Source organism: Bos mutus, chromosome 1, assembly GCF_027580195.1.
Source record: "Bos mutus isolate GX-2022 chromosome 1, NWIPB_WYAK_1.1, whole genome shotgun sequence".
NCBI lineage: Eukaryota > Metazoa > Chordata > Mammalia > Artiodactyla > Bovidae > Bos > Bos mutus.
Genome location: NC_091617.1, coordinates 106,430,478 through 106,458,406, shown reverse-complemented (window position 1 = coordinate 106,458,406; position 27,929 = coordinate 106,430,478). Strand labels below are relative to the sequence as shown.

The following is a 27,929-nucleotide window of genomic DNA, read 5'->3' as shown; positions in this document are numbered from 1 at the left end:
GGGTGGGATAGGGAGAGAGGCGGGAGGGATGTTCAAGTAGGAGGGGAAATGGGTAAACCTGCAGCTGATTCATGTTGATGTTTGGTAGAAACCAATGCAATACTGTAAAGCAATTATCCTTCAATTACAAAGAAAAGCTTTGCAATAAAGGACAGATGATCTGAACAGCAAAAGATAACTGTTGATTAAAGAAAACCAGATATCCCAAATTAAGGAATTTAGCACTTTTCTATGTATGGGAAGATGCTAGAGTCTAGGCTCACTCAAATCATTCCTTTGGTATGCACCTCAGCTATCTGGGGCCAATATCCTGTGTTTTCACTTCCCGAGTTTCTTTAGGGCTCAGCGTATGGAGTGGCTGCAGTCTGATGGCTGCTAGATGACAGATATTCTTTCCTTCCTGAGTTTCCTCAAGGCTCCCCAACTCATGTTAGAGGGCCGCAATTGCTGAGGACTATGGTATCCTTTGTTTACTGATATGGCAAGGAATATTCCATTTCACATACACACACACACACACACACACACTCCTACTTTATACATGTGGGCAACTGGAAGGAAATTGGGTTCCAATTGTTGAAGTTTCAGAGAAAAACTGTTTTACTAGTCAGTTGAATATAGTAATTTGAAATGTTAGGAATCACATTTGTTCCAGAAAGAAGATTGAGCAGTGATGGCAAGAGAGTGGCTCTAATGAGAAGATATTTGTGTTGTAAATGTTTGTGGTTATGATTAGCCATGCAGAGTATGTGTTTTAAAGTCAGGTGTGTTCTCCTTTTTTAAGAAAGCGTCACATCCATTTCAGGAAAGAAGTTGATACATATCTATCTCCAGCATGGTGTCCGCCTGGACTCTTTCCATGTGGAAGAGGAGCTGGGAGATGTGGCCCCAGAAAGATGGACTTGAATCCTTGCTCTTCTATCTAATAGTAGGGTATCCCTCCTGCAGCCTCTGTTTCCTCATCTTCAGAGCAAGAATGGTTGGAGGATTAATCATAACAGCTACTATTTATTGCAGATTTACATTACCATAGGGCAGGTACTACTACTAAGCAATTTACATAAGTTTTCTCAATGAATCCTCCAACATCAAGTGGGAGCCCTTACTTCTGGACTGGGAAGGGTTTTCCAAGCACAGAGCCAGCGGATACTTCAGATGGACTGCACTATTGACTGAACTATGTAACACTTAGGTTCCAAACTCAAAAAGATGAATCATATGCTTTCTATAAAATTTTCAGAACTCTCAGACCTATATAGAAAAATAAGCAAAGCTCATAGTAAGTAGTTTCCAGAAAAGCTAGTATGTTAACTGAAAAAATGTAAATATTTCATCTCACTGGTAATCAAAGAAATTAAAAAGGATAGCCCTTTTTTTCCCCATCGAATTAAAAACAATAGCATTTTTTTTAAGTGAAAATACTCAGTGTTAGCCAGGATATAGTGAAAGCTGCACCCTTTCACGTTGCTGGTGGGCATGTAAATTGGAACAGATTTCCTCTCGAGCAATGTGACAAAATGTGTCAAGCGCCTCAACAAATGTTCACACTCAGCTGGTCTGGTAATTCCACTTCCAGGAACTTATCCTGAGGAAATAATCAGACATGTGGGCAAGGACTGATATAAAAATGCTAACTTCTATGTCATTTTTAATTGGATACAACCCAAATGGGTAACAGTAGAAGATAACTCCAGAGGATAGAATGGCATGCAGCCATTTACAATGGTATCTTTAAAGGATTTTGAATGAATGAGGGCAGTTCTCAAAGTATAATAAACAATGTGATCTCAATTTTAGAAAAAAGGGAAAAATACACACATAAGATTAGGAAAAAACTAAAAGGAACTATACCAGAATGTTAGCAGCGATCTGTGTCTCAGTGGTGGGATTATGGTGACTTTTATATTCCTCATACTTTTCTTTTTTAATTTGTTATTTTATTTATTTGTTTCTTTGTGGCTGTTTTGGGTCTTCATTGCTTCATGGGCTTTTCTCTAGTTGTGGCAAGTGTGGGGCTACTCCTCATTTCGGTGCCCAGGCTTCTCATTACGGTTGCTGCTTCTGTTGCAGAGCACAGGCTCTAGGGCACACAGGCTTCAGTAGCTGCCTTTCCAGAGCTCTAGGGCACAGGCTCAGTCGTCATGTTGTTGGGCTTAGTTGCCCTGTGGCATGTGGGGTCTTCCTAGATCGGAGATCAAACCTGTGTCCTTCGTTGGCAGGTGAATTCTTTGCCACTGAGCCACCAGGGAAGCCCCTGTACTTTTCTTGATCCAGAGAGAGAAGAGGATAAGGGGGGGACATTTGTGTATTACAAAATAGTCCTCTTTATGTTCTTAAATTTTATTTGTTTTTGTAATTGGTGAAAAGTTGCTTTACATTTTGTGTTGGTTTCTGCCCTACAACAACATGCTGCTGCTGCTAAGTCGCTTCAGTCGTGTCTGACTCTATGTGACCCCATAGACGGCAGCGCACCAGGCTCCGCTGTCCCTGGGATTCTCCAGGCAAGAACACTGGAGTGGGTTGCCATTTCCTTTCCAACGCATGAAAGTGAAAAGTGAAAGTCACGTCGCTCAGTTGTGTCCTCAGCGACCCCGTGGACTGCCGCCTTCCAGGCTCCTCCGTCCATGGGATTTTCCAGGCAAGAGTACTGGAGTGGGTTGCCATTGCCTTCTCCAACAACAATGTAATCAGTCTATATATATATATAGCCTCCAGTATATATATATATATATATATATCCTTCCCTCCTGAACCTCCCTCCCCTCCCCCATGCCACCCATCTAGGTTATCACAGAGTGCCTGCCTGGGCTCCCTGTGTTATTTAGCAACTTTCCACTACTTTACACATGATCGTATATATGTGTGTGTGTGTATACATACATACATATATATATATATATATATCAATGCTACTTCCTCAATTCATCCCACCCTCATCTTCCCCTACTGTGTCCACAAGTGTGTTCTCTACTAAGTTTATCAGTAACATTTATCTAGATTCCATATATATGCATTAATATACAACACTTGTTTTTCTGACTTACTTCACTCCGTATAAGAGGTTCTGGGTTCATCCACCTCACTGCAACTGACTCAAATTTGTTCCTTTTTGTGGCTGAGTAATATTTCTTTGTATAAATGTACCACAAGTTCTTTATCCATTCATAAAACAGACCTCTTTAAACTGTTATTAAGTATTCTGGTATTAAAATTGTAATTAACATGAATAAGAATATTTTTAAGACCTTCTCTACTATCTATCAGGAGAAGGCAATGGCAGCCCACTCCAGTACTCTTGCCTGGAAAATCCCGCGGGTGGAGGAGCCTGGTAGGCTGCAGTCCATGGGGCTGCTAACAGTCGGACATGACTGAGCGACTTCACTTTCACTTTTCACTTTCATGCATTGGAGAAGGAAATGGCAACCCACTCCTGTGTTCTTGCCTAAAGAATCCCAGGAATGGGGGAGCCTGATGGGCTGCTGTCTATGGGGTCGCTCAGAGTTGAACACAACTGAAGTGACTTCTCAGCTGCTATCTATCGCTTTAACATACCAAGTAAATCAGGACAGACATGGAATTAAGGGTATGTTAACACCTTTACACCCGGGATAGGTGTTTTTTTTAAAGAAAACCTCTTCCAGACCCCAGGATAATGTTGGACAATATTGGTCATTAACACTCATGTTATGATCTACTGATTTTATATTTGGATATTTCATTCCACTCAACAGTTTTCTGACTGTAGAGGACATTGAGTAATAATCTTTCTTGTCTGTTACATGGATTCAGAAATAAGTTCTCTGACTATGTTAAATCTGCGGAGCAGATTTTGGGATTTTGAAATGAATTTGTTTTAAGTAAAGATGTCAAGTGTGGTTCTATTTTGGCAGGACCATCACCAGTAAGTACCAGCCCTGCATATTTGGAAGGGTGGGTTGCTTTAACTAAGGTTTCCAAAAATACAGTTGCAAGTGGTTAGTGAAATTAAGAGCATTCTTTACTTCCCTTTACAACCTTGTGGTTACCTTCTCAGGGCTCAGTGCTATGCTAGCCCAGTAATCAAATGAGATCAGCATCACATCTGTAACTGTACAGAAGCAGTCTTTTACCTTGTGGCTGTGTAACACACACACACACACACACTCTATAGCTGCTAGTATGACACAGTTCCATGGATACGTGACAAAATAGGAAGATACCTGAGTAGATGGATAGATTTAAATATAATTGCTAAATATGAAAGTTGAAAGAATGGTTATAGTGTCCAAGAATTTTTAAATGTTAGAAAAAAGGAAAATAAAGAGCTTTCCTTGAACTGGAAGGAAAGCCTATTGAAACTAAATATCCGGTGCTAGAGACTAGGAGTGTGTATTTTACACTTGATCTTAGCCAGACGGCTCAGAAGCGATGGGAATGTGCATTTTTAAGTCTCTGCAGGAAATCCTGGTGCAGACTGTTGAAGCTAACGCTGTCTTAGCGGGGCTGCGCTGTCGGATATTTTATTCTGAGCTTCCAATATGGTATCTGCTAGAGCCACCTGTGGCTCTGGAGCTCTTGAAATGTAGTAGTAAGACTGGAGAAACTGAATTTTTTATTTGAATTAATTTTAAATTTGAATGTAAATAGCTACATGTGACTAGTAACTACCATGTTAGACAGCCTCCTTAGCCTATAGTACATTGCCCTTCACTTGGGAATGAAATGAAGCCCTTTTTCAGCCTGTCCTTACGGTAGGTTGTACATTTCATTACTGTGACAGTGATGCTCAGATGGTGGATCAGAGCTTCCGCTGTAACTTGTGGGTACTGGAGGCAGCAAATGTGGCTCCAGAACCACCTCCTGGGAGAATCAGGGTGATGGGGTATTCTGTGACCACACCCCATCACCTGAGCTGTGTTGTGTAATATAATTTGGTCAGCATCGTCTTCAGCTCCCTGCTCAAAACTTAAAATGGTGCTTCTCACAGACCCCTCACCCCACAAAAACAGAAAACCTAAGTCTCATTCTCACCCCAGAATATCCAACTCATTATATTTGTTTTTTGTGGGTTTATTTTTAACTAAGGAAATCATGTCTAATCTCCTCTCCTGTTGTTTAAAGGGTTTAGAAGTTCAGCATGGTGAGTTTTTATGGGACTTTTATGGGAAGCCAAGTGTTGTAAACATATCCAAATTATCCCAGTAGTGTAGTTTACCAAATTCTGTTCCTATGCACATGGACCTGACTTCCCTTCAAAATATGAAACAGATGGGTCCAGTGAGAATCCTCCAGCTATTCCAAGCACTGTGTTAGGATTGCTCACATTCTAAACCCGGTGAGATCAGGATATTGAACAAAAACAAATGTCCCCATCAAGACTGTAAGCTGGGCGGGGGCAGAGGCTCTGTCTATCCATCCTGAGCCCTGCTTCCAGCGTCACAGTATGGCTTCTGCCTCTCATAGAGGCTTGGTGCCTGTCAGTTGAATGAATTGATGTTCTTGCCAAAGAGAAAGTGGACTGAAAGGGACCATGTAAAGAAGGCAAAAGACATGAGCCCTCATTTAAGATAAAAGCGATTTGATTTAGGACAAAGTGCTTGTCCTCCATGCCTTTACTCTTTTACTCTTGTCATATCTAGCAGGTAAGAAGAAAGATGAAAGCACCAAATAATCTACAGGTGACTCTTTAACACGGGGTTAGGGGTGTCGACCCTCAGTACAGTAGAGAATCTGCCTGTAACTTAAAGTCAGCCATGCCTGTGTGTGGTTCACAGATTCAACCAGTCATGGATGTACTATAGTATTTACTATTGAAAAAAGTCTTCTTTCAAACCCATGTTGTTCAAGAGTCAGCTGTAGTTCCATCCTGATGACAACCATTTAGTACCATGAGGGTGATTTCCTAGACTAGTGATCATAATGGGCTCTGAAGAACTGAAATTAACTCACAGACTTGGAGTCAGGAATGATGGGTTGCATTTCAGCTCTTATTAATTCAAATGCTCTTGTGCTGTGGCCTGTTTTATTTTATTTTTGTCTAATATTACAGTTCTAAGAGACCTAGAAGTTAGATTGCCTCTGGTTGTGATATATCTGCCTGCTTATCGGCATGTTTTATTTTCCTGAAATTTTAGGCACAGAAAAATGAGAGGGAATCTATCCGACAGAAGTTGGCACTGGGAAGCTTCTTTGATGATGGCCCAGGAATTTATACCAGCTGTAGCAAAAGTGGGAAGCCAAGCCTTTCCTCCCGGTGAGTGTTGTTTTGAGTTGATTTTTTTCATATATACCTAATGGATTTTGTCATCTGACTGTATGTTTAATGAGATATCCTTTAAATCCTTGAGTATTTTTCCCCCATAATACTACCACCTTTATTTGTGTGCTAGACAGATCCCTCCCCACCTGTTTGTTAGGTTGGTCTTTTGGGTTTTAGTTTTGGGGATTTGGGGCCCATTTGCCCAGCCATTGGGGTCAGATTTCTATATTTCATTTTTAGACACAATACTGATTTCACTTTGTGATGGGGAAATAAAGCTACACTCTTAAGCAAGCCAACCGATATTTGGAACATTGTGGCAGACCACCAGATTTGCCATTAAGCAATCCCAAAACATCCAGACTCACCCCTCTGATACATTTGATAACAATGAATACTGGTAACTGAGAAATACAATTCCCACTTTGATCATTGAATATTTACTGCAAGCTTAACCTGTCTTTTTTTTTTAATCTTGATTTCAGGGTATCATTGATTATTTGCATAGCTTCTAATTCCAATGAAAATATGTTAAAATTATAATTCTACCTAGAAAATAGGACTGTAGACCAGAGCTTCTCAAACTTTAATGTGCAAGTTGTGTCACTTGGGGATTTTGTTAAAATGCTGATTCTGATTCAGTAGGTCTGGGGGTTGCTTAAGATTCTGTATTTCTTACAAGCTCCCAGCTGATGTTCCTCTGCCAGTCCATAGGTCACACTTTGTTTGAGGGGGTATAGACAGTTTGCAAAATTAACTGTTACGAGTACAGGTATTCCAAGTGGTGAAAGCGCGTAGAACACTGTTTTTGAAAGATGGTAGTAACTGAAGATGCATCAGCATTCTCTTGATCCCTCTTCAGATATCTGTTTCTTGTCAAAATATCTGTCTCTTCCTTTGGACTCTCTTAAGAGCAAATATCGCCTGTATAAATACTAGATATACTTACCATGATAAACCAAGTATGGGAGACAAATAATAGCATTCATGCATTTGTTCAACCAGTGAACTGGTTTCCACTCTTTGCTTCGTATGAGGTCCAGTATTAGACACTTTGGTATCTATTTTATCTGGCTTTCAGTAAGCCTCATACTTCTGTCTGATCCTTACAGATTTACCTAAATCAGCACAAATCAGAAAGCACACATATGTGCATATAAGGAGTTACTGCCAGTGGGTTAGAGCCTGGAGTCAGGAGCTGAGACCTGGCCACGAAGTGTTCAGGCATGTCCTCCTCGGTGGGCGTGGGGCCAGCACAGGCTCAGAGGATTCCCTCCATCTCTTCATATGTCATTTCAGAGCTGGAAGCCTTTGCCTTTGCTGTTGAAGCACCTCTTTCTCCTCCCAGTGGGAAGTGGCAGGAGGACTCTGGCCTAGGAACCTGGACACCTGAGGGTTCATCCTAGTCAGCTTAAGTCTGAGACTTGAACAATGTACTTAGTTTTACCATACCTCAGTTTCCTCAATTGTGTAAAATGAGGAGAGTAGACCCATAGATAGTCTTCTAGATCTCTGTTACTACTCTCTCCCCAAAGCCCCAAAAACTTTTCTTTTAGAAATCCCATCTCTTTGCTTGGCCATGTCATATCCATCTGGTCCAAATGGGAAGTCTGGGTTTCAGAATCAAAGTATGTGTGTGTGTGTGTGTGTGTGTGTGTGTGTGTGTGTTACATGGCTTTAAAAGTAAAGTAGAATTAACTACAGAGTGTATAATAACAACACAAAAGTAACAGTCCTTGGTCCTATCCCTCTCTATCCTATCTCACTCTCCAGAAATAATAGTGTTTAACTCCTTAGCTATTGCTGCTGGTGTTTATGTCTTTGAATAAAATGCTGATCTTCTTAGCTTTTCTTTTAAACCATCTTTTGACCACCAAATAACAGAAAGCGTGGGTTTAACTCTCTGTTACAGCCCTTCCACAGACATATCTATATATCCCCCCATCCTCCCCGTGTAATTATTTCAGAATTTGGGGTAAAATAATTGTTTGATTTTACATTATTAAGATCATATATTATTCACCTTGAACCATGTAGTAAGCTATGATTACTTGAGAAATTTTATTGTTTATTCTGAAATTTTAATTGCCCCATTTTTCCCTTTGCCAGTCCATAGTTGGAGTTCTCTATTACATTCCACTGTGTGAATGTATCCCAATTCATAGAGCCACTCTTCTGATGAAAGGCATTGGCTTGTTTCAAAGGTTGTTCCAAAGGTTTTGCTCTTGTAAATAGTGCTGCTTCTAAACATCCTTGTACATGTCTTCTGCTGTCCGTGTGCAAGTTTCTCTTGGTGCATTCCTAGGAGTGGAATTCCTAGGAAAATACATGAATGTTCCTACTTAGAAAATAATGCCAAAACTGTTCTCCAAAACAATTGCACAAGTTACACTCCTACCAGCAATAGCTCAAAGCTCTTATAGATCCATAGCCTTTCTAACACTCAATATTGCCAATTTCTTTTATATTTTTTAACTGCATATGTATTAAATGGTATTTCATTGTGCTTATTAACTCTCTTTGTTTCCCTTTATGTGGTATATCTATTTGGACCTTATTCAAATTTCTGTTGGATTCTTTATTCTGTTTTCATTGTACATAATATTGGAATGAGCTGTTTCTCACCTGTATAACCCTCTGGGCCTGGTGCCTACTTTGTATGTTTGATTTAACTGCTTCCGTTTTTTAAGTGATTTTAAGATTGTACCTACTTTTTATTTCTTAAGTCAGTTCTGGTAAGTTGTATTTTTTAAGAAGTTATCCATTTTGTTTATGTTTTCAAATTTTTTCACATCATACTTTCTCATTTCACTAAAGGTATTAATTTTAGTTAAATTGTTCAAAATGTTTTCTTCTGATTTCTGTAGGCCTTCTGAGTTTATTTTTTGTTTGTTTGTTTTCATTTCTGTTAATAATTAGGTATAAAACTGTAAGAACTGTTAGCTCCAAGTCCTAACACTACCCTCTGGTTAGGGCCTGTTAGCCATATACTGATTCCTCAGAGAGACATGCCTTGATCACCCAGTTGAAAAGTCAACACCCAGCCTCTTACCCTGATTCGTTTTTCTTTGGGACCCTTATCGTTACCTGACATTGTATTAAATATACTTTTAACTTGTTCTTTGTCTTTCTCTAGTACTAAAATATTCACCTCAAGAGAGCAGATCTTTGTTTTGTTCACCGTCATAACTATTAGATAGCGTCTAATAGTCAGTCACTGAATAGTTACTCAGTTAATGAATGATGAACTTCACCTTGGGCTTCCCAGGTGGCGCTAGTGGTAAAGAACCTGCCTGCCAGTGCAGGAGATGAAAGAGACACCGGTTCCATCCCTGAGTCAGGAAGATCCCCTGGAGAAGTAAATGGCAACCCACACCAGTGTTCTCACCCTGGAGAATCCCATAGGAGCCTGGCGGGCTACAGTCCACAGGGTCGCAAAGAGATGGACACAACTGAAGTGACCTAGCACGCACGCACAAACTTCAGTTTAGAATGGTCAGGTGAAAACATAACTATTTTGTTAGGATGAATCCAATTTAAAGTATCTAAATCTCTTTTCTCTTGGACTGTAAGTTACCCAGAGACAACCTCTCCAACTTTGTCCTGAGGAATTTTAAGCCTGGCTGCTAGTGTAAGACTCGAGCAGGCTAATGGTTGACGATTCATCATGTACTTAATTCCCATGATTTCAATAAGGCCTTTCATTGCCACCTCAGCTGTGCCTGAGGGAGCCCCAGCCTGGAACTCCTCTCATTCAGCCTCTCTAGGTAGTACGCTTTCTCATTCTGCCAGACCATAGGTAGACAGGGCAAGTTAGAAGGTCTAGATTTTTCTTTCAATTGCTTAATCAATCTTCCTCCACGTACAGTCTACCCCACTCTCCCAGCTTCAGATGTACCTGAGCATTTCCAGGATCCTGCAGTGAAAATGCACGTGCTTCTTCCACCAGCCTCCCCTGCAGGCATCTAGCAAATTGAAATAAAGTCAGATGCCGCTCATCCATCTGTGTTTTGTTTTTTTCCTAACTCTCTCGTGTGCCATTGTCTCCTTTTCCATTTTCTTCGTCCCTGTAGGTTTATACCTTCTTCCTTCCTTTCATATTATTTTAGTAGGATTTCAGAAGCGAGAGTAAATAAATACCTGTGTTCCATATGCCATTTGTAACTGGATGTCTCATAAAGATTTTCATTATTTTTTGAAGATATTTTTTTTAATCTGGACCATTTTTAAAGGTTTTATTTAATTTGTTACAATATCGTTTCTGTTTTGTGTTTTGGTTTTTTGGCCATGAGGCGTGTGGGATCTCCCTGACCAGGAATCTAACTTGCCCCCTGACCCATTGGAAGGCGAAGTCTTAACCTACAGGACTGCCAGGGAAGTCCCAAAAGGTTTTCATTATTTTTAATAGAAGAAATATCTTTGCAGATAAAATCATGTGCCTAAACCATGTATGTAAAACAAAGCTGACCTCTGGTTCAGGAGGACTGAAGGAGAGGGGTTGGGAGAACCCTGCCCAGAATATGCCTCCCCCACCACTTCCGTTTAGTGCCCCTCCATTCCACCCTCACTGCCCCTCACCACCCCTCCCCTGTAAACCCTCAGAGCCCACCTGACACTATTATAGCAGAGCATCATTTGAGAATCAGTGAGTCATCCACGCCCTTTGGAGACACAGCTCTCTAAACACATATGTACTTCACAGGAGCTCAGAACAAGCTACCCTTGTTGACTCGCCATAAGGAAGATTATTTATATCCTGTTCTTTCAGATGTTTTCATCCTCGGATGAGATCATCCTCTCCGAGAACATGATGACTTTTTGGATGATGGTTAATAATGATACTTAATGTTTCTAAGAAATATCACTTTATCCCTGTAAATTTTAAGTCTGCAAAGACTGACTGCCATTCCCTTTGTTCAGTAATAATGTAGGAGAAAAGCCTGAGGAGATGTTCAGTTGCAATTGTGTAACCCATATTCTTCATCCCTATTAGAATTAATGTTCTAATGTATTACAGTGCCTGAAGTTCTTCATTAAGCTGGAAATACCTTACCTCTTCCTTACAGAAGTACTTAAGGGATGTTAGAACTCTGAGGTCTCGATGTGGCACTCCAAAATGCGCCTAAGCACACGTGCTGAAGTAGTTAAATAATCAAAACCAGGTAAATATTAGATGAATTTACTACTTTAAGGAGCTCAGTACTCAATTTTAAATGAGACTGAGGACTTAAAACTAATTGACCAAGCAACAGGTTTGGAAGTGCTAAGCTTTCTTTTAAGGCAGGGCTTACCTGGTTAAGTAGGATCCTTTGGCAAAATAATAGAGTTCTAATTATGCATTTTAAAGGGTGTGTGATTACCTGTAAAAATTAACTTCATACGCGTTATGTGAGAAATTGTGAAGTGGCATGAAGGTCCCTTGGGAAGACATGCTTATTAAGCTGCTACTGCAAATGTAAGTTCTTCTCAGTTGGCCTTTGGGTTTCAGCCCCACTGAATTTTTCTAATTGGTGCTATCTCCTAAAGCACTTTTTAAAAGAATGACAAGTTATTAAATGTAAGCTAGACTTACTATAATCCCATAAAGACATTTCATGCCGAATACTGCAGCAAAAGAATTTTTGATATTGCTTCATAACTCAAGTAATTAAATTTGACTTATACTGAAATGTGGCAAGTACAGGAAGTGCCATATTTTTCTTCCAAATTTGCTAATCCACACATAATCAGCCTTTTCAAATGGAGATCGTATGACCTTTGTCGTTTTTTTCTATTTAAAAATGCTTCAGCTAAAAGCTTAAAAGGAAATGAGGAAAATGAATTACCTATTTTTGAAATAAGCTTTCTAAGAAATTACTCATGTTCTCAAAAAATATTCATTTTCTCTTATGACTAGTATAATACTTTGCTATAAAATTTTTCTCATTGACCGAATTAATTTTGAATCAGCATTATATTTTGGATTCTTAGTTTACATAGCTTAATGTTATTAATAGCAAAGGAATGGAAACTGGCTTGGCTGCTATGAAAATACAAGACAAAGTGGTCATTAGTAATAGACATCTAGGAAATCTTTCATCTTTCAAACAGGACAACCTGTTTGGACATTTTAGAGAAAGCTATTTCTGCCTTTTCCATTCTCCTTTTCTCAGAGTAAACACAAAATAAACCTGACCCCCACTCTTCTTCTTCCCTTACCCTAGATTTTATTTGTTGTTGTTTAGTAGTTAAGCCATCTCCAGCTCATGGGCTATAGTCCACCAGACTCCTCTGTCCATGGAATTTCTCAGGCAAAAATATTAGAGTGGATTGCCATTTCCTTCTCCAGGGGATCTTCCCAATCTGTGGGGATCCAACCCAAGGCTCCTGTATTGGCAGGTGGATTCTTTACCACTGAGCCAACAGGGAAGCCCAGATTTTATTTACATGCATATAAATATAAATGCAATTTAATGCAGTCTATTTCATAAAATATGCAATGGGATGTTGTAACCTAGAAAAGGTTATATACCCCTCTCTCCATGCAGCGTGAAGATTATGAAAAACTGAAGTTCCCCAGAGAGTTTTTTAGATGCTGGTTTGAATAATGATTACTATTTGCTTGTCTCAGCCATTCCAACATCCCCAAATCAAAATGCATTTCTTTCTTGTTCTTACAGGTTTATTGGTGAATGACTGAGACAAGACCAATAAAATTAACCCACCGCCTCCTTTTGTGTTTGGGCTGGGTGGAGGGGAGGGGGAGTAGGGAGGCACTATATAGCCCAGAGAGTTGTATTAGTAGGACAGATAACAGTGACCTAGAGCACCTTTCAGAGAAGGCAATGGCAGCCCACTCCAGTACTCTTGCCTGGAAAATCCCATGGACGGAGGAGCCTGGAAGGCTGCAGTCCATGGGGTCTCTGAGGGTTGGACACGACTGAGTGACTTCACTTTCACTTTTTCACTTCCATGCATTGGAGAAGGAAATGGCAACCCACTCCAGTGTTCTTGCCTGGAGAATCCCAGGGACGGGGGAGCCTGGTGGGCTTCCGTCTATAGGGTCGCACAGTCAGACATGACTGAAGTGACTTAGCAGCAGCAGCGGCAGAGCACCTTTAAAGAAACTGGATTCATAGGAGCTTTGAATGTGAGGAATTGAGAATCTGAATGTATAGTATGCCATGGAATCACAGGTCAAAGCAGCATCATTTTGCCAGTAAAGTAAATCATCCTTTGGTCTCTGACAGTAATAATGTTTGCATAAATTCCTAGAAATAAGCACAGTGGTCATATATACCCAGTGTGGGTGAGAAGAGGTTGTCCTGTTTTAATGCAGTGAAATTTGCTTTCCATAAGTAATAGGTACATACTCCAGCAACCTATTTAAAACGTGTGACATATCTTTTAAACTTCATATTAATCTCACACAAGCGCACTATTAATTTGCATAGAATATCCTTCATATGAGTAATTCCAAGGTACATGCCATTGCAAATGATAGTTTACAAATTCTTTTTTGTAATATACTATTTGAAATGTCATCAGGTACTCTGCAGAAAACTCTTACTATTTTTTATGCCCTCCTCCAAGAATTACCTCCAGTATTCTAAAATATTACACAATTTTAAAAGTAAAGGAAATTTTGAAGAGGATCTTTTAAGGACTAATACTATTAAAATGGCAAAACAAATTTAATTATGTAAGCAATTCTTCTCTTTTACAAACCTGAAAGGACAGCAAATTGATATTTGTGAAATTTTCTTTGTCTAATAAATAGCCTCACTTTACGGTAATGCCAATGACCCCAGTTTAATTAGGTGCAATTAATTTTGTGCAAGTGAAATTTGACATCTTGCTAGAGGCATAACTAGCTGTACTCTGTCTTATGAATTTTATTATTATCACCAGTGAGAATTCAATTGTCAGAGCTACTGCAGAAGGGTGGGAGATGGGGAGAAAAAGGCCACAGGGCTGGCATTTTATATTTAAAAATGGTTCCAGTGGACAGCCAAATGTTTAATTAAAAGAACTTGTAGAAATGATTTTTCATTGGCGCATCATCTTTGACAAGTTATCATGACTTTATTATTGCCGTTTGCACTCCCTACAGACAGTGGTCCCTCCCGTGTGCCTGGACACACACAGCTTATATGAGGACCGGATTCTTTGAGACTTTACGTAAGCACTCGCTGCTACGAGAAAAAAGCCTCACTGACTGCAAGTGAGCTCTGTCATCTGGAGGTTTAACACAATCCTTTTGTTTGATTTTGTTATCAAATTTTTTGTGCCCCTCAGATCATTCTCATTCAGATTGTTGTTGTTGTTATTCAGTTGCTAAGTCATGTCTGACCCTTTGCGACCTCTTGGTCTATAGAGAGCCAGGCTCCTCTGTCTTTCACTATCTCCTGGAGTTTGCTCAGATTCATGTCCATTGAGTCGGCGATGCCATCCAACCATTTCATCCTCTGCTGCCCCCTTCTCCTTTTGCCTTCAGTCTTTCCCAGCATCAGTCTTTTCCAGGGAGTCGGCTCTTCACATCAGGTAGCCAAGATATTGGAGCTTCAGCTTCAGCAACAGTCCTCCCAGTGAATATTTGGGGTTGATTTCCTTTAGGATTGCCTGGTTTGATCTCTCTGCTGTCCAAGGGACTCTCAAGAGTCTTCTGTAGCACCACAGTTCGAAATCATCAGTTCTTCAGCACTCAGCCTTCTTTATGATCCAACTCTCATATCCTGGACTACTGGAAAAACCATAGCTCAATCAGATTATCACATGCATTAAAAACCCATGCAAGATATTTCAGAAAATCACTGTCAATTAAATGGTGACACATGCCACCTTAACACATAGAATTTTATTTTTTTTGTTAATCAGGGCAGCGGGGGAGCTGTGCCATGTACATGTGGAATCTTAGTTTCCAAGGATCAAACTTGTGTCCCTTGCAGTGGAAGCTCAGAACCCTGACCACTGGATTTTCAGGGAATTCCAGAATTTTTGTTTTATTGAAAAGCTCTTTTGGGTTTATTTGGATATACATTTTTGTTGTATGTGTCTTTTGTGCATACAAAAAAATAAGAAAAAGGGAAATCGGTTAAAGTAGTCCTACACCCTTTTCACATTCACAATTCAATTCTCCTTTAACCAGTTTCCCTTGGAGTTGTCCATCTTTCCCCACAGTGTCACCCCTTGTGCCATCAGGAGGTGCTGCATATCACCTTCCAAGCCACACCCCCATTCTGCATGTTTCCATCAGAAGGCATGGATAGCCAACTTCCAGAGCCTACCTCCTTCTCATCGGTCCTCATATGGTTTGTTGGCTGATGGGGCTACTGCTCAGTAGAACAGTTATGCTGCCAGCTATGTGGGTGACTGAGATCGTGAGACATATCTGGACTTTAAAAGATGGCCAAAGATGAATAACCATGTGTCACAGAATTAGCACAATTCAGTAAATCTACTGCATTCTCCTAATGACTGAATGGAATCAGATGCTGCTGCTGCTGCTGCTGCTGCTACTAAGTCGCTTCCATCGTATCTGACTCTGTGCAACCCCATAGATGGCAGCCCACCAGGCTCCGCCATCTCTGGGATTCTCCAGGCAAGAACACTGGAGTGGGTTGCCATTTCTTTCTCCAATGCATGAAAGTGAAAAGTGAAAGTGAAGTTGCCCAGTCATGTCTTCACGACCCCATGGAATCAGATGACCACATATTAAATCATGAAACAGAAAGTCTCTGAGATAAAGCTTACTATCGGACCAAGCCTAAATGGTAACCCCAATGTTTTTTAAAACACAAACATAAAAAGTGGTGAAAGCAGTAATTCAGTGTTCAAGAGAGTAAAAGAATTTGTAGTTAAAATCTGCACCACATCCAATGATACCAGTCAAAAACATCCACAAGCACTGAGTCTTCAACTGCCCTATCTTTAACCTAACCTCACAGACCTTAGGGCTTCCCAGGTGGCTCAATGGTAAAGAATTCACCTGCCAAGCAGGAGATGAGGGTTCAATCCCTGGGTCGGGAATATCCCCTGGAGAAGAAATGGCTAACCCACTGCAGTATTCTTGCCTGGGATGACTCATGGACAGAGGAGCCTTTGGGGCTACAGTCCATGGGGTTGCAGATTGTTGGACGTGATTAAGCAACTAAACTGCAGCAGCAGCACAGGCCTTATCACAGGTCTGGAAGGGGTATGAGCTGAACTTCAGCTCTAGCAGCTGAAAATCATCAGCGGGTCAGGCAGATACAAGTTTAAACTCCACCTGGGCTGAGCAGAATCAATAAGCAGGCTGGCTTTAAAAATACAGTGAGGGACTTCCCTGGCAGTCCTGTGGTTAAGACTTCATGCTTCAACTCCAGGGGATATTCCACTTCAGGAGATGTGGGTTTGATCCCTGGTCAGCGAACTAAGATCCCACATGCTGTGTGGCAGAGCCAAAAAAAAAATTTTTTTAAGGCAAAGTTCAAAAAAAAAAAGAAAAAAATACAAACGGTGAAATGTATATCCATTGCTTTAAGAGGCTGTTATCTGTGCAGATACAAAAAGGAGAAGGAGGTTAAGCCTAGGCTGGGGAGGGATGACAACAGTTGAATCAAAGAGTCCATCCACGGAAATGTCCATTTGCAAGAAAATATGTTTCTCACTGCCCTCAAAGAGGATCTTCCAGCGCCCCCACCCCAGCTCCCTGCCAGAAACAAAAGCCAGCCTGACTCATGCATGAGTCATGGTCTCTGCATAGATACCATCTGAGTCACACACACAGTGGTCCTCTTCCAGCTGTCAAATATTTAATCCTACTCACCTTTCTCCAACAAACAAGTGCTAATCAACTCGCCCATTTTCTCTCCTTTTCCTTTTTTAATTCCTGCTAAATGCCCACACATAGCAACTTCAGTTCAGTTCAGTCGCTCAGTCATGTCTGATTCTTTGCGTCCCCATGAACGACAGCATGCCAGGCCTCCCTGTCCATCACCAACTCCCAGAGTCCACAAACCCATGTCCATCAAGTCAGTGATGCCAGCCAACCGTCTCATCCTCTGTCGTCCCTTTCTCCTCCTGCCCTCAATCTTTCCCAGCATCAGGGTCTTTTCAAATGAGTCAGCTCTTCACATCAGGTGGCCAAAGTATTGGAGTTTCAGCTTCAACATCAGTCCTACCAATAAACACCCAGGACTGATCTCCTTTAGGATGGACAGTTGGATCTCTTTGCCGTCCAAGGGATTCTCAAGAGTCTTCTCCAATACCACAGTTCAAAAGCATCAATTCTTCTGCACTCAGCTTTCTTTATAGTCCAACTTTCACATCCATACATGACTACTGCAAAAACCATAGCCTTGACTAGATGGACCTTTGTTGACAAAGTAATGTCTCTGCTTTTCGATATGCTGTCTAGGTTGGTCATAACTTTCCTTCCAAGGAGTAAGCGTCTTTTAATTTCATGGCTGCAATCACCATCTGCAGTGATGTTGAAGCCCCCAAAAAATAAAGTCAGCCACTGTTTCCACTGTTTCCCCATCTGTTTGCCAAGAAGTTATGGGACCGGATGCCATGATCTTAGTTTTCTGAATGTTGAGCTTTAAGTCAACTTTTCCACTCTATCAAGAGGCTCTTTAGTTCTTCTTCGCTTTCTGCCATAAAGGTGGTATCATCTGCATATCTGAGATTATTGATATTTCTCCTGGAAATCTTGATTCCAGCTTGTGCTTCCTCCAGCCCAGCATTTTTCATGATGTACTCTGCATGATGTAAATAAGCAGGGTGACAATATACAGGCTTGACGTACACCTTTTCCTATTTGGAACCAGTCTGTTGTTCCAGGTCCGGTTCTAACTGTTGCTTCCTAACCTGCATACAAGTTTCTCAAGAGGCAGGTCAGGTGGTCTGGTATTCCCATCTCTTTCAGAATTTTCCACAGTTTATTGTCATCCACACAGTCAAAGGCTTTGGCATAGTCAATAAAGCAGAAATAGATATTTTTCTGGAACTCTCTTACTTTTTCCATGATACAGCGGATGTTGGCAATTTAGAGGCACTCAAAAGAGAGAAGTTAAAAGTCAGCTGAATTTCTTCCGTCAAAAAATATCTAGGTGTATTTCCTGCCACTTTTTCTGTTCATGTATCTCCACATTTTTGTTTACAGAGTTGGAATCATACTATACCTATTGTTTTAGAGTTTGGTTTTTCTTTTTGACTTAACAATACATCAAGATCATTTGCCCATTTCATAACTGTTTTTACCAGCCATAGAATGGCCAATCATGTATTTCACCATAATATACTTATATCTCTTATCGTTAGACATTGAAGTTGTTTCCGGTTTTTTGTTTTTTGTTTTGCTTTTATTTTTTCATCTTCTCTTTTATTCTTCCATTCGTGAATTTATTCTAGCCTTGTTAAAGTGCCTGGCACCACACTCTCTTATAATAAAATGCCAGCTTTGTGACCTTGTATAATTTAATCTGTGAACCTTGATTTTCTTATATGTAAAGTGGAGTTCATCATACTTGTTTTATGTGTATCTGAGAATTAGAGATAATATTTATTAAGTGCCTACAACATAGTAGATGCTCAAAAGTGGTAACTTTGTATTTGAGGATGTAGATGACTTAGAAATCATTTGGCTTTAATTAAGATGAAAGTGTACCACATTTGGCACTTAGGAGAGATGACTGTCTTATTCCATCATTATTGCAGTATCAGAAGAGGTCTCATTCTGGTCTTCAATTCATGCAGAAAATATTTCTGGTGAAAATGCATTTTTTAACATTAAGACCCTATAATTCCAAATGTAATTACATGTAAGTGGTCATTAGTGAAGGGACTAGATACTGATGTGGAATTAGAACCAGCAGCTGTCTGAGGAATGCAGGTATTTATGGCTCCCTGAAGAATCAGGCTAGGCTCCAGAGGCTGGCACTTCACCAGAGAAAAGCTGGTGAGTGCTAGTCCACCCCTAGCCTCTTAAGTAGTGAGAAGACTCTGTGGAGTTGGATGCCCACCAGCTCTCATGTGAACACATACAGATGGAGGGTCCAGAACTAACGAGCCTTAGAAAAGAGAGCAGACAAAAGGTCTGCCCGAAACTGGGAGAAGAAAACCCAGAGAGGGCCGTCCACACTCTCCCACCCTCGGAGCTGCTTTCCTCTGCTTTTGCTGAAGAAGCCGGAAGCCTGAGTCCTGTAAGATGTGGGGTCAGGACAGGACATGAAGAGACATGATGGCCCCTGACCCCAGTCCCGTCTCTATCGCTGACACATAACTGCTGGAGGGTTGGCTTTCCATCCCTCTCTGCATTTTCTCACCCCACCTCCAGTGGCCAGACGGCCTTTCTTCTGCAGTTGGCTCCCTGCTCATTCGCTCTTCTTGGTTAACACCTTACTTGCTAATTAACGTTCAGGTTAAGTGAAAGTGTTTCTTTTCTCATATGTAGGATAAGGAGTGTCTAGTAAGTGTTTGTTTTTCAGTTTTGTCCCAGTGCTTTATATATTCCACATTTCTGTTTGTATATTGTGATTTAATGATCCAAGCATTTGGTACCTGTTCAAAGACCTGGTTTCTCTTCCTAGATCAACTACCTCCATGATCCACTTAATTCAGGGATTGTGAACTATAATATGCCTGCATGGGCCAGGAAGAAGCTTGAAGGAATGAGGTTGCCCAGATAAAAGGCAATAGGTGGGACTGTAGGGAACTAGAAGGCCTGTGTCCTGGCCTGAGGAGGTGTGGGGAAGGGAGGAATGGGGGGGATCTTAGGCTCAGCACTGGCTGACCAGTGCTGTGGGGTTTTCAGAGATGTTCTTGCCTGATCACCGAATGAATGAATGAATAGTTAAACATCCCCTTTTTTTCTAATATACTTGTAAGCATCACTGTGTGTGTGATGTTATATGTTAGACCAGCAGTATTTGAACCTGTTGTAGGAATATCACTCTTTTTAAAAAGTCAGCTTAACTCAGCCATTAAGGAGGAATGAAATGTTATCACTTGCCGCAACATGGATGGACTTGGAGCACATTAGATTCAGTGAAATTGTCAGACAGAGGAAGATGAATACTGTATGATATCACTTACATGTGGAATCTTACCAAATACAGCAAACTAGTGAATATGACAAAAACGAAACAGACTCACAGTTATAGAGAACAAACTAGTGATTACCACATTGGGCACCTCGGAGAGATGGCTGTGGGGAGGGGGAAGAGGGAGAAGCATCGAGGGGGAGGGGAGTAAGAAATACAAACTATTAGGTGTAAAATAAGCTACAAGGATGTAGTACACGACGGGAAATAGAGCCAATATTTTTATAGTAACTGTAAGAGGAGTATAACCTTTAAAAATTGTGAATCACTATATTGTACACCTGTATCATATAATATTGTACAGCAACTATACTTCAATTTAAAATTTTTAAATTTCTTAAAAGTCAAATGATCACCCCATGCATTACACAGTCTTTAGCAAAAGGAAGTTAACACAGTCCCACTAAAGTAAAATAAGAAATAGTATATTTTCACAATAACAAACATTGGGAAACAGAAACTTTGCCTTTCCTTTTCTGAATAGTAATTCTGTAAATCTCATGGTAAATGTCAATATGAAACAGTCAGTAGGGAAAAGAAGAGTGAAGAGCAAGGTTTGGGAAATGGGAAAGGTGTTTCACAATTTTTTTCTGTTTTTTTGGTCATGCTGCATGGCATGCAGAATGCTAGTTCTCAGTTCAGTCGCTCAGTCCTGTCCAACTCTTTGCAAAACCATGGACTGCAGCACACCAGGCTTCCCTGTCCATCACCAACTCCTGGAACTTGCTCAAACTCATGTCCATCGAGTCAGTGATGCCATCCAACCATCTCATCCTCTGTCATCCCCCTTCTCCTCCTGCCCTCAATCTTTCCCAGCATTAGGGTCTTTTCAAATGAATCAGTTCTTCGAATCAGGTGGCCAAAGTATTGGAGTTTCAGCATCCGTCCTTCCAATGAATATTCAGGACTGATTTCCTTTAGGACGGACTGGTTGGATCTCCTTGCTGTCTAAGGGACTCTCAAGAGTCTTCTCCAACACCACAGTTCAAAAGCATCAAGCTCCCAGACCAGAGATCAAACCCATGCCATCTGCAGTGGAAGTTCTGAGTCTTAACCACTGGACCTCCAGGGAAGTCCCCAGCAGCGCTTCATTTGAACCCACCTCAGTGCATCCTATATAGACACCATCATACACCCCATGTATCTAGAACTTACCCAGACCTCAGGTGTTCCCACATTCCTTCTTCATGACAAATTCTTAGAAAAATGAAATGTGTTTACAGCTACCCTTGGTTAATTACAGCATACATTTTATATTCCATCTCCTTTGAAATTCTCATAAAACAGCACATATAGAAAAACTTTATGTAGAAAGCCTTTGAATAATGCATCAAAGATCCATTAAAATAAATAAAGGTATATTTTAACATCCCAGCCACAGACTAGTTGGGAATACTGAGTAATGAGTAACAGCAGAGCCAGAGGCTCTCAAAACCACAGTGATTTTGGACAGAAGATAGCAATGCATGTTTGAAATGCCTAGGCGTTTTCAAGTTCCCTTTTACTCTGTTTCTTAAGGAAACCATACAGTTGCCTTGAAATTATAGGCAACTACAGGATTAATACATGGGCTTCCCTGGTGGCTCAGCCATAAAGAATCTGCATGCCAATGCAGGAGACTCGGGTTTGCTCCCTGGGTCAGGAAGCTCCCTGGAGAAGGGAATGACAACCTGCTCCAGTATTCGTGCTTGGGAAATCTCATGGATAGAGGAGCATGGTGGGCTGCAGACAATGGGGTCACAAAAGAGTCGGACACGATTTAGTAACTAAACAAAAAACAACAACAGGAGGTATATGCGCTTAAAGTTATATTGCCATCACAGGCAAGACTTGATAAATCCACACCTGAGATTAAGTGCAGTATGGGGGAAAGGCCACTGGAGGTACAGCCTGTAGTCTTGCTTTGTAACCTTTCACCAGTTATCTGCTGCCACAGTGATGATATATAATAAAAAACCCACCCACATCAGTGGCATCAGATGATAAGCATTGATTTCTACTGCTGGTCAGACCTGGGTTCACATGGGGCTTCCTCCTGGTCTGTGGTCAGTTATGGGTTGGCAAGGTGCTCTACTGCTCTTCACAGCTCTCTCAGGTGCCTGGGGCCTCAGCTGGGACAATTGCCACTTGAGCTCTGTGCCACAAAGCCTGTCTTCTGCCAGCAGGCCGAGCCGGACCTGGGCATTGGCAGCTTCCCTGCAGGGGGAGACTCAGAACTCTAACGCCATCACTTCCTCTGCACTCTTTTGGCCATGGCAGATCAGGAGGGCATCCCAGGGATCAGGAGATAGACTCTACCTCTGGATGGAGAAGCCACAATCTTATTACAGAGGGAGCAGACAGAGGGAAGAGAAGAATTGTGACATTTTAACAATCAGGCTGTTACAGATCAGGGGCAAGATATCTGAGTTCTTTAAGTAACCCCTGTCTTGCCCATTCCTGGAGAGGGAAATGGCAACCCACTGCAGTATTCTTGCCTGGAAGATCTCATGGACAGAGGAGCCTGGCGGGCTGCAGTCCATAGGGTCGCAAAGAGTTGGACATGACTGAGCGACTGAGCACGCCTTGCCCGTAATCCACAGATGGTTGTTCAACCCAGGGCAAGAAAGTAGTGAACATACTTTTAAACTCACATTTAATGCAACTGTCCAGGTGAAGTTAACCAACGTGTGGTGTAGGGTATAGAACCAAAGAATCTTAAACATTTCTGTGTGAATGTGGGAAGTTTCAGCTGGTGCTGGAGATTCCTGTTTCTAAAATTGAGACACACCAAATTAATTCTGGGTTTTGGAGCTGGCCATCACATCAGGCCACTCTCGGTCATCGAAACCCAAGGCCAGGACAAAGGCTGGGTTTCCAATGCTGCTGCCCCCAGTAGAAGTCACAGCAAACTTTAGGACCAGCCATCACTTCTTCCAGGGAGTAAACTGGTCTTTTCCTTGTATTGTGAAGGGAAAAAAAGTATTATCTTTCTACCAAATGTTATCACCAGGTAGCTAGGTTTCTTAGGAGGTAAGATCTTTGCTACTCCATCATTCTCTCAATTCTGTGTGTTTTTTCATAATATGTCTGGTGATGGTAATGAGAAATCAGTGCAAACATTTTCTAAGTAACAGTTTGCTGCTGCTTAGTCACTTCAGTCATGTCCAAGTCTTTGCGACCCTATGGACTGTAGCCCGCCAGGCTCCTCCGTCCATGGGATTCTCCAGGCAAGAATACTGGAGTGGGTTGCCATGCCCTCCTCCAGGGGATCTTCCTGACCCAGGGATTGAACCCAGGTCTCATGCACTACAGGGGAATTCTTTCCACTTAGCCACCTGGGAAACCCTATATATGTAAATGCTATGCTGTGCTTAGTCACTCAGTCGTGTTCAACTCTTTGCAGCCCCATGGACTATAGCCCGCCAGGCTCCTCTGACCATAGGGATTCTCCAGGACAGAATACTGGAGTGGGTTGCCATGCCCTCCTCCAGAGAATCTTCCCAACTCAGGAATCGAACCTGAGTCTCCTGAATTACAGGCAGATTCTTTACGATTGAGCCACCCAGGAAGCCCCAAGTAACAGCTTCCCTCACTATGAATGCCAAGAGGACACTGAGGCTGAACAGCCTCTCAACTAAATGCCTTCCTAATTCTGGGTGATAGGAACTCAAAAAGCCACATGAACTCCCAGGGACGTCCAGAAGACACACTTGGTCTTTTTATCTCTTTGCATTTCTGGGCCTTCTTCATCTAGGACAGCCCCTTCTCAGGCGCTTGGCTCCCTGTCAGTAACCCTGGACCAACAGTATGGTTGTTCGTGGCATAAGGAGGAGCAGTTCCTGGGGTGACCAGGACACAGACCTTCCAGAAATCAAATCCAAGGCAAGACACATGTCAAGCAGCCTTTTGCACGTAGCAGTCTGCCAAGCGCCACTCCAAACATCAAGTAACCTTGAATTGGATGCTTTCAATTATACACTAATTAACAAGAAGAGGACGGTGTTTTGTTTTCACCTCAGACTGTGCTGGAGAGATCCAGACAAATTAGCCCCCCAACTGCTGGAATTTCCCAAGACTGTGTAGCCTTGTTGTGAGTGAGGCCCCACAGTAGTGGGAAGGACAGAGGCCTGGGCTCCAGGCGGCCAGAGGAAGAGCCTCAGGGCGGCCATGCCTCCCCAGGGTGGGAAGGGGCCCCGAACAGGGGTCATGGTCCCCGACCCTGCAGCACAGAGACCCTGAGCAGCACCAGGGGAGCCCACTCACCCTACAGCCCGGCCGCTGCTTGGAGCTGTGGTCGAGTCTTCCTAAAAGCCGCCTTCATCTTAAACCCGCTTAAAGGCTAAAGGCAAACAAATCCTCCTTGAAACCTGAGTCTGTTTTAAGATGTCTTTACTAAAATCCCTGCTGAACTATTAGCTGCTGTGTCATATAATTTCCTTTTCCTGAGAGTAACATTCTTGATGATTACCGCTACAAGGAATTATAAGGCTCGCCCTGTAAGAAGGTCTGCACGGCTTCCCACGGTGATAATGTGTTACTAAGGCGATTTTCTGAATTTCTACCTGAGGTGTTTTTTTTTCATTTTGCTCCAACTACTAAATCCTTCCCTTTTTTTTTTTCCTTTGCCTTTCCTGAGTTAGAAACCCTGTGTGGGATGGTTGATTTAGGTCTAAGGTCCTTAGCACAAAGGTCAGTTTGGGGGCAAAACATCAGAATTTATGATCAAGCTTTCTTCAGAATGAAATATATTTCTTTGGATGTTTTAAACTTTATTTTGCAATGGTATTATAGGTAATTTTGTGTGTTTATAATCTGTTTATGTAGTATCATCTACTCTTCAAGACTTTATTCTAGAAATAGGAAATACTATATAATTCTAAAGGAGATCGGTCCTAGGTATTCTTTGGAAGGAATGATGCTAAAGCTGAAACTCCAGTACTTTGGCCACCTCATGCAAAGAGTTGACTCACTGGAAAAGACTCTGATGCTGGGAGGGATTAGGGGCAGGAGGAGAAGGGGATGACAGAGGATGAGATGGCTGGATGGCATCACCGACTCGATGCACATGAGTTTGAGTAAACTCTGGGAGTTGGTGATGGACAGGGAGGCCTGGCGTGCTGGATTCATGGGGTCACAGAGAGTCGGACACGACTGAGTGACTGAACTGAACTGATATAATTCTAGATTCAAATTAGGTTTAATTTGAAATGTCTTTATTTTAAAATATGTCTGTTTTTAATTTGCACTTTTATTTCCCACTATTGTCCAATCCATGGATCTTGAGTTTTATTGTTAAAAATGGTTGACTTTTAAAAAAATTTTTTACCAACTACAAACAATGAATTTTAAAGCTTCATTTATATGGGATCAAAGGGTAACCTGAACATATTAGATTACTCCAGAAAAAAATATTCTAATGGAAGAAAATTGAAAGGAGACAAGTTCCATCTCAATAAATGTTCAAGCTGCCTAACAGTTCAAGTCAGCTCAGGACGCTCTCAGAGAGTCAGTTGTGCATCAGGAATTGCTGTGACAGGCCAGGTGTTCAAGTACCTGACTTCAAGGGTCTCTTTACAAAGTCACATCACCTTTAAAATCCTGTTCCATTCATATGAAATAATTTTATCATTCAAAAATGTATATAGTAACCTATTTATAACATGCATAATATACTAGTAAAGCATCTGTGTATGTATAAAAAAAAAATCCTGTGTTCCTTTGTGTAGGCTTTCAGAAAGTAGAGAGGAGGATGATGAACGCGTAAAAACCACCTGTCCTATGCCAGCTCTGAGCTAAATCCTCTCATCTTTCTTTGTTGTTCTGTCACTCAGTTCAGTTCAGTCACTCAGTCGTGTCCAACTCTTTGTGACCCCGTGGACTGCAGCACGCCAGGCCTCCCTGTCCATCACCAACTCCTGGAGTTTACTCACTCGTGTGGATTGAGTCGGTGGTGCCATCCAACCATCTCATCCTCTGTGGTCCCCTTCTCCCACCTTCAGTCTTTCTGTCGCTTGGTTACGTCCAACCCTCTGCGACCCCATGGACTGCAGCACACCAGGATTCCCTGTGCTTCACTATCTCTTGGAGTTTGTTCATTGTGTCCATTTAATCCACTGAGTCCACCAACGCATGTCCATTTGAGTCGGTGATGCCATCCAACCATCTCGTCCTCTGTCATCCCCTTCTCCTCTTGCCTTCAATCTTTCCCAGCATCACAGTCTTTTCCAATGAGTCAGCCCTTTGCATCAGGTGGCCAAAGTATTGGAGCTTCCTTCTTACAAAGTACTAAATTAGACACCCTGTTTTACAGATGAGGATACAGATTGAGTATTGTGCTTAGGGAATGAAGTGAGAATTCGAACCTAAGTCCTGCTGATTCCAAGCACCCTCAGCTGATCACAGAAGAACCTGTCACCTTCTGCAGCCAGCCCTGGGCCTGACTCTGCTGGCCTGCACAGGAGGGTGGGGAGCAACAGAATTGGACCTACTGAGAGAAAGGCTGCATTTCCTTCCTGGGGAAATAAATTGGGACTCTCAGTAATCACAGAAGTTAACAACAGGGGGCAGTACATACACGTAACAGTGGTGCCTGTGTTAAATCAGTACTTTTTCTGACTTCTGCATTGTTTTCAATCAAACCAGTGCTTTCAGTGAGTCATCTGAGCATTTTGTACAGAGCATCCCTACCCACTGGAATTTTTTAAAAATGCAAATTTCAGCTATCAGACGAGTTGATCTTTGCGTCTCTCACTGTGACAGTAATGCCAGAGCAGATTCAGCGTCCACTGTTCTAAACCTGGCTTACACTACCCTCCTTAGGACCCCTGCTGCTTAAGGAGTTTCTTTCTGCTTTTTCTTTCTCAAAGCTTACACACAGGCTGGAGACACTACGGATGCTTCTTTTTGCCTCAAATAGAAAATAAAAAGTGCTTCTTGAAAAACTCTTTGTTGTTAAAGTCATGAAACGTGTTGGCCTTCAAATGAGCATTAGGACACAGAGTTGGATCCTCAGCCTGGCTGTGTGTGTGGCAGATACACAGCCTGGCGGCCCTTTGTGACCACATTTCCAGAAACATCCCTCCTGGAGCTTCCCGGATTCGCCACAAACATAATGAACTCCCAAGACATCTCTGCCTCTGAGGCTCAGGGCGCCAGGTGGTCTACAGAGCCTTGCTGTGTTCCAACGTTGTGCCTTTATAACTAGGTTGGAAGTTTCCTAAAGTTTCTCTAGGGTGAACCTCTGGTGTGTTTTTTTTTGCCTTAATGACATAAATGAGCTCCCTCAGTTGATTTTTGGCAACTGCCTCAAATAAAATTTTCCTAACGCCTAATCAGCTCTGGCATTATTCTCACAGTGAGAGATGCAAAGATCAACTTGTCTGATAGCTGATCTTTTTCTATTTGAGGCAAAAAAAAAAGTCTTTTTTTCTGAGAGCTCTGGCCCTGGGATGCTGGGTTTAATGAGCATCTTTGGATTGTCCCCATGGGGCAGGACATTAGATGACACCAGGCAGCCCTGTTTGGCTGAGGATCCATTCATCTTCATCGACAAAAATGTAAACTCAGTGTCTCAACACATTTTTATCGTGTACCGACTATGTGTTTGGTATTGTGCTGGGTGCTATAATGTGGCTTGAAATTAGTTT

General features: G+C 41.7%; 1 protein-coding gene across 6 annotated transcripts in view; it reads left to right on the top strand.

Annotated features, from left to right (window-relative positions):
- The window catches only part of SCHIP1 (schwannomin interacting protein 1), a 179,303-nt gene that overhangs the window by 139,144 nt on the left and 12,230 nt on the right, over positions 1 to 27,929 (top strand). For all 6 annotated transcript variants that reach the window (XM_070374090.1, XM_070374070.1, XM_070374085.1 and 3 more), the window contains one exon: positions 6,114 to 6,232. In XM_070374090.1, the coding sequence (XP_070230191.1) occupies positions 6,114 to 6,232 (119 nt within the window). The remainder of the gene's footprint in view (positions 1 to 6,113; positions 6,233 to 27,929) is intronic.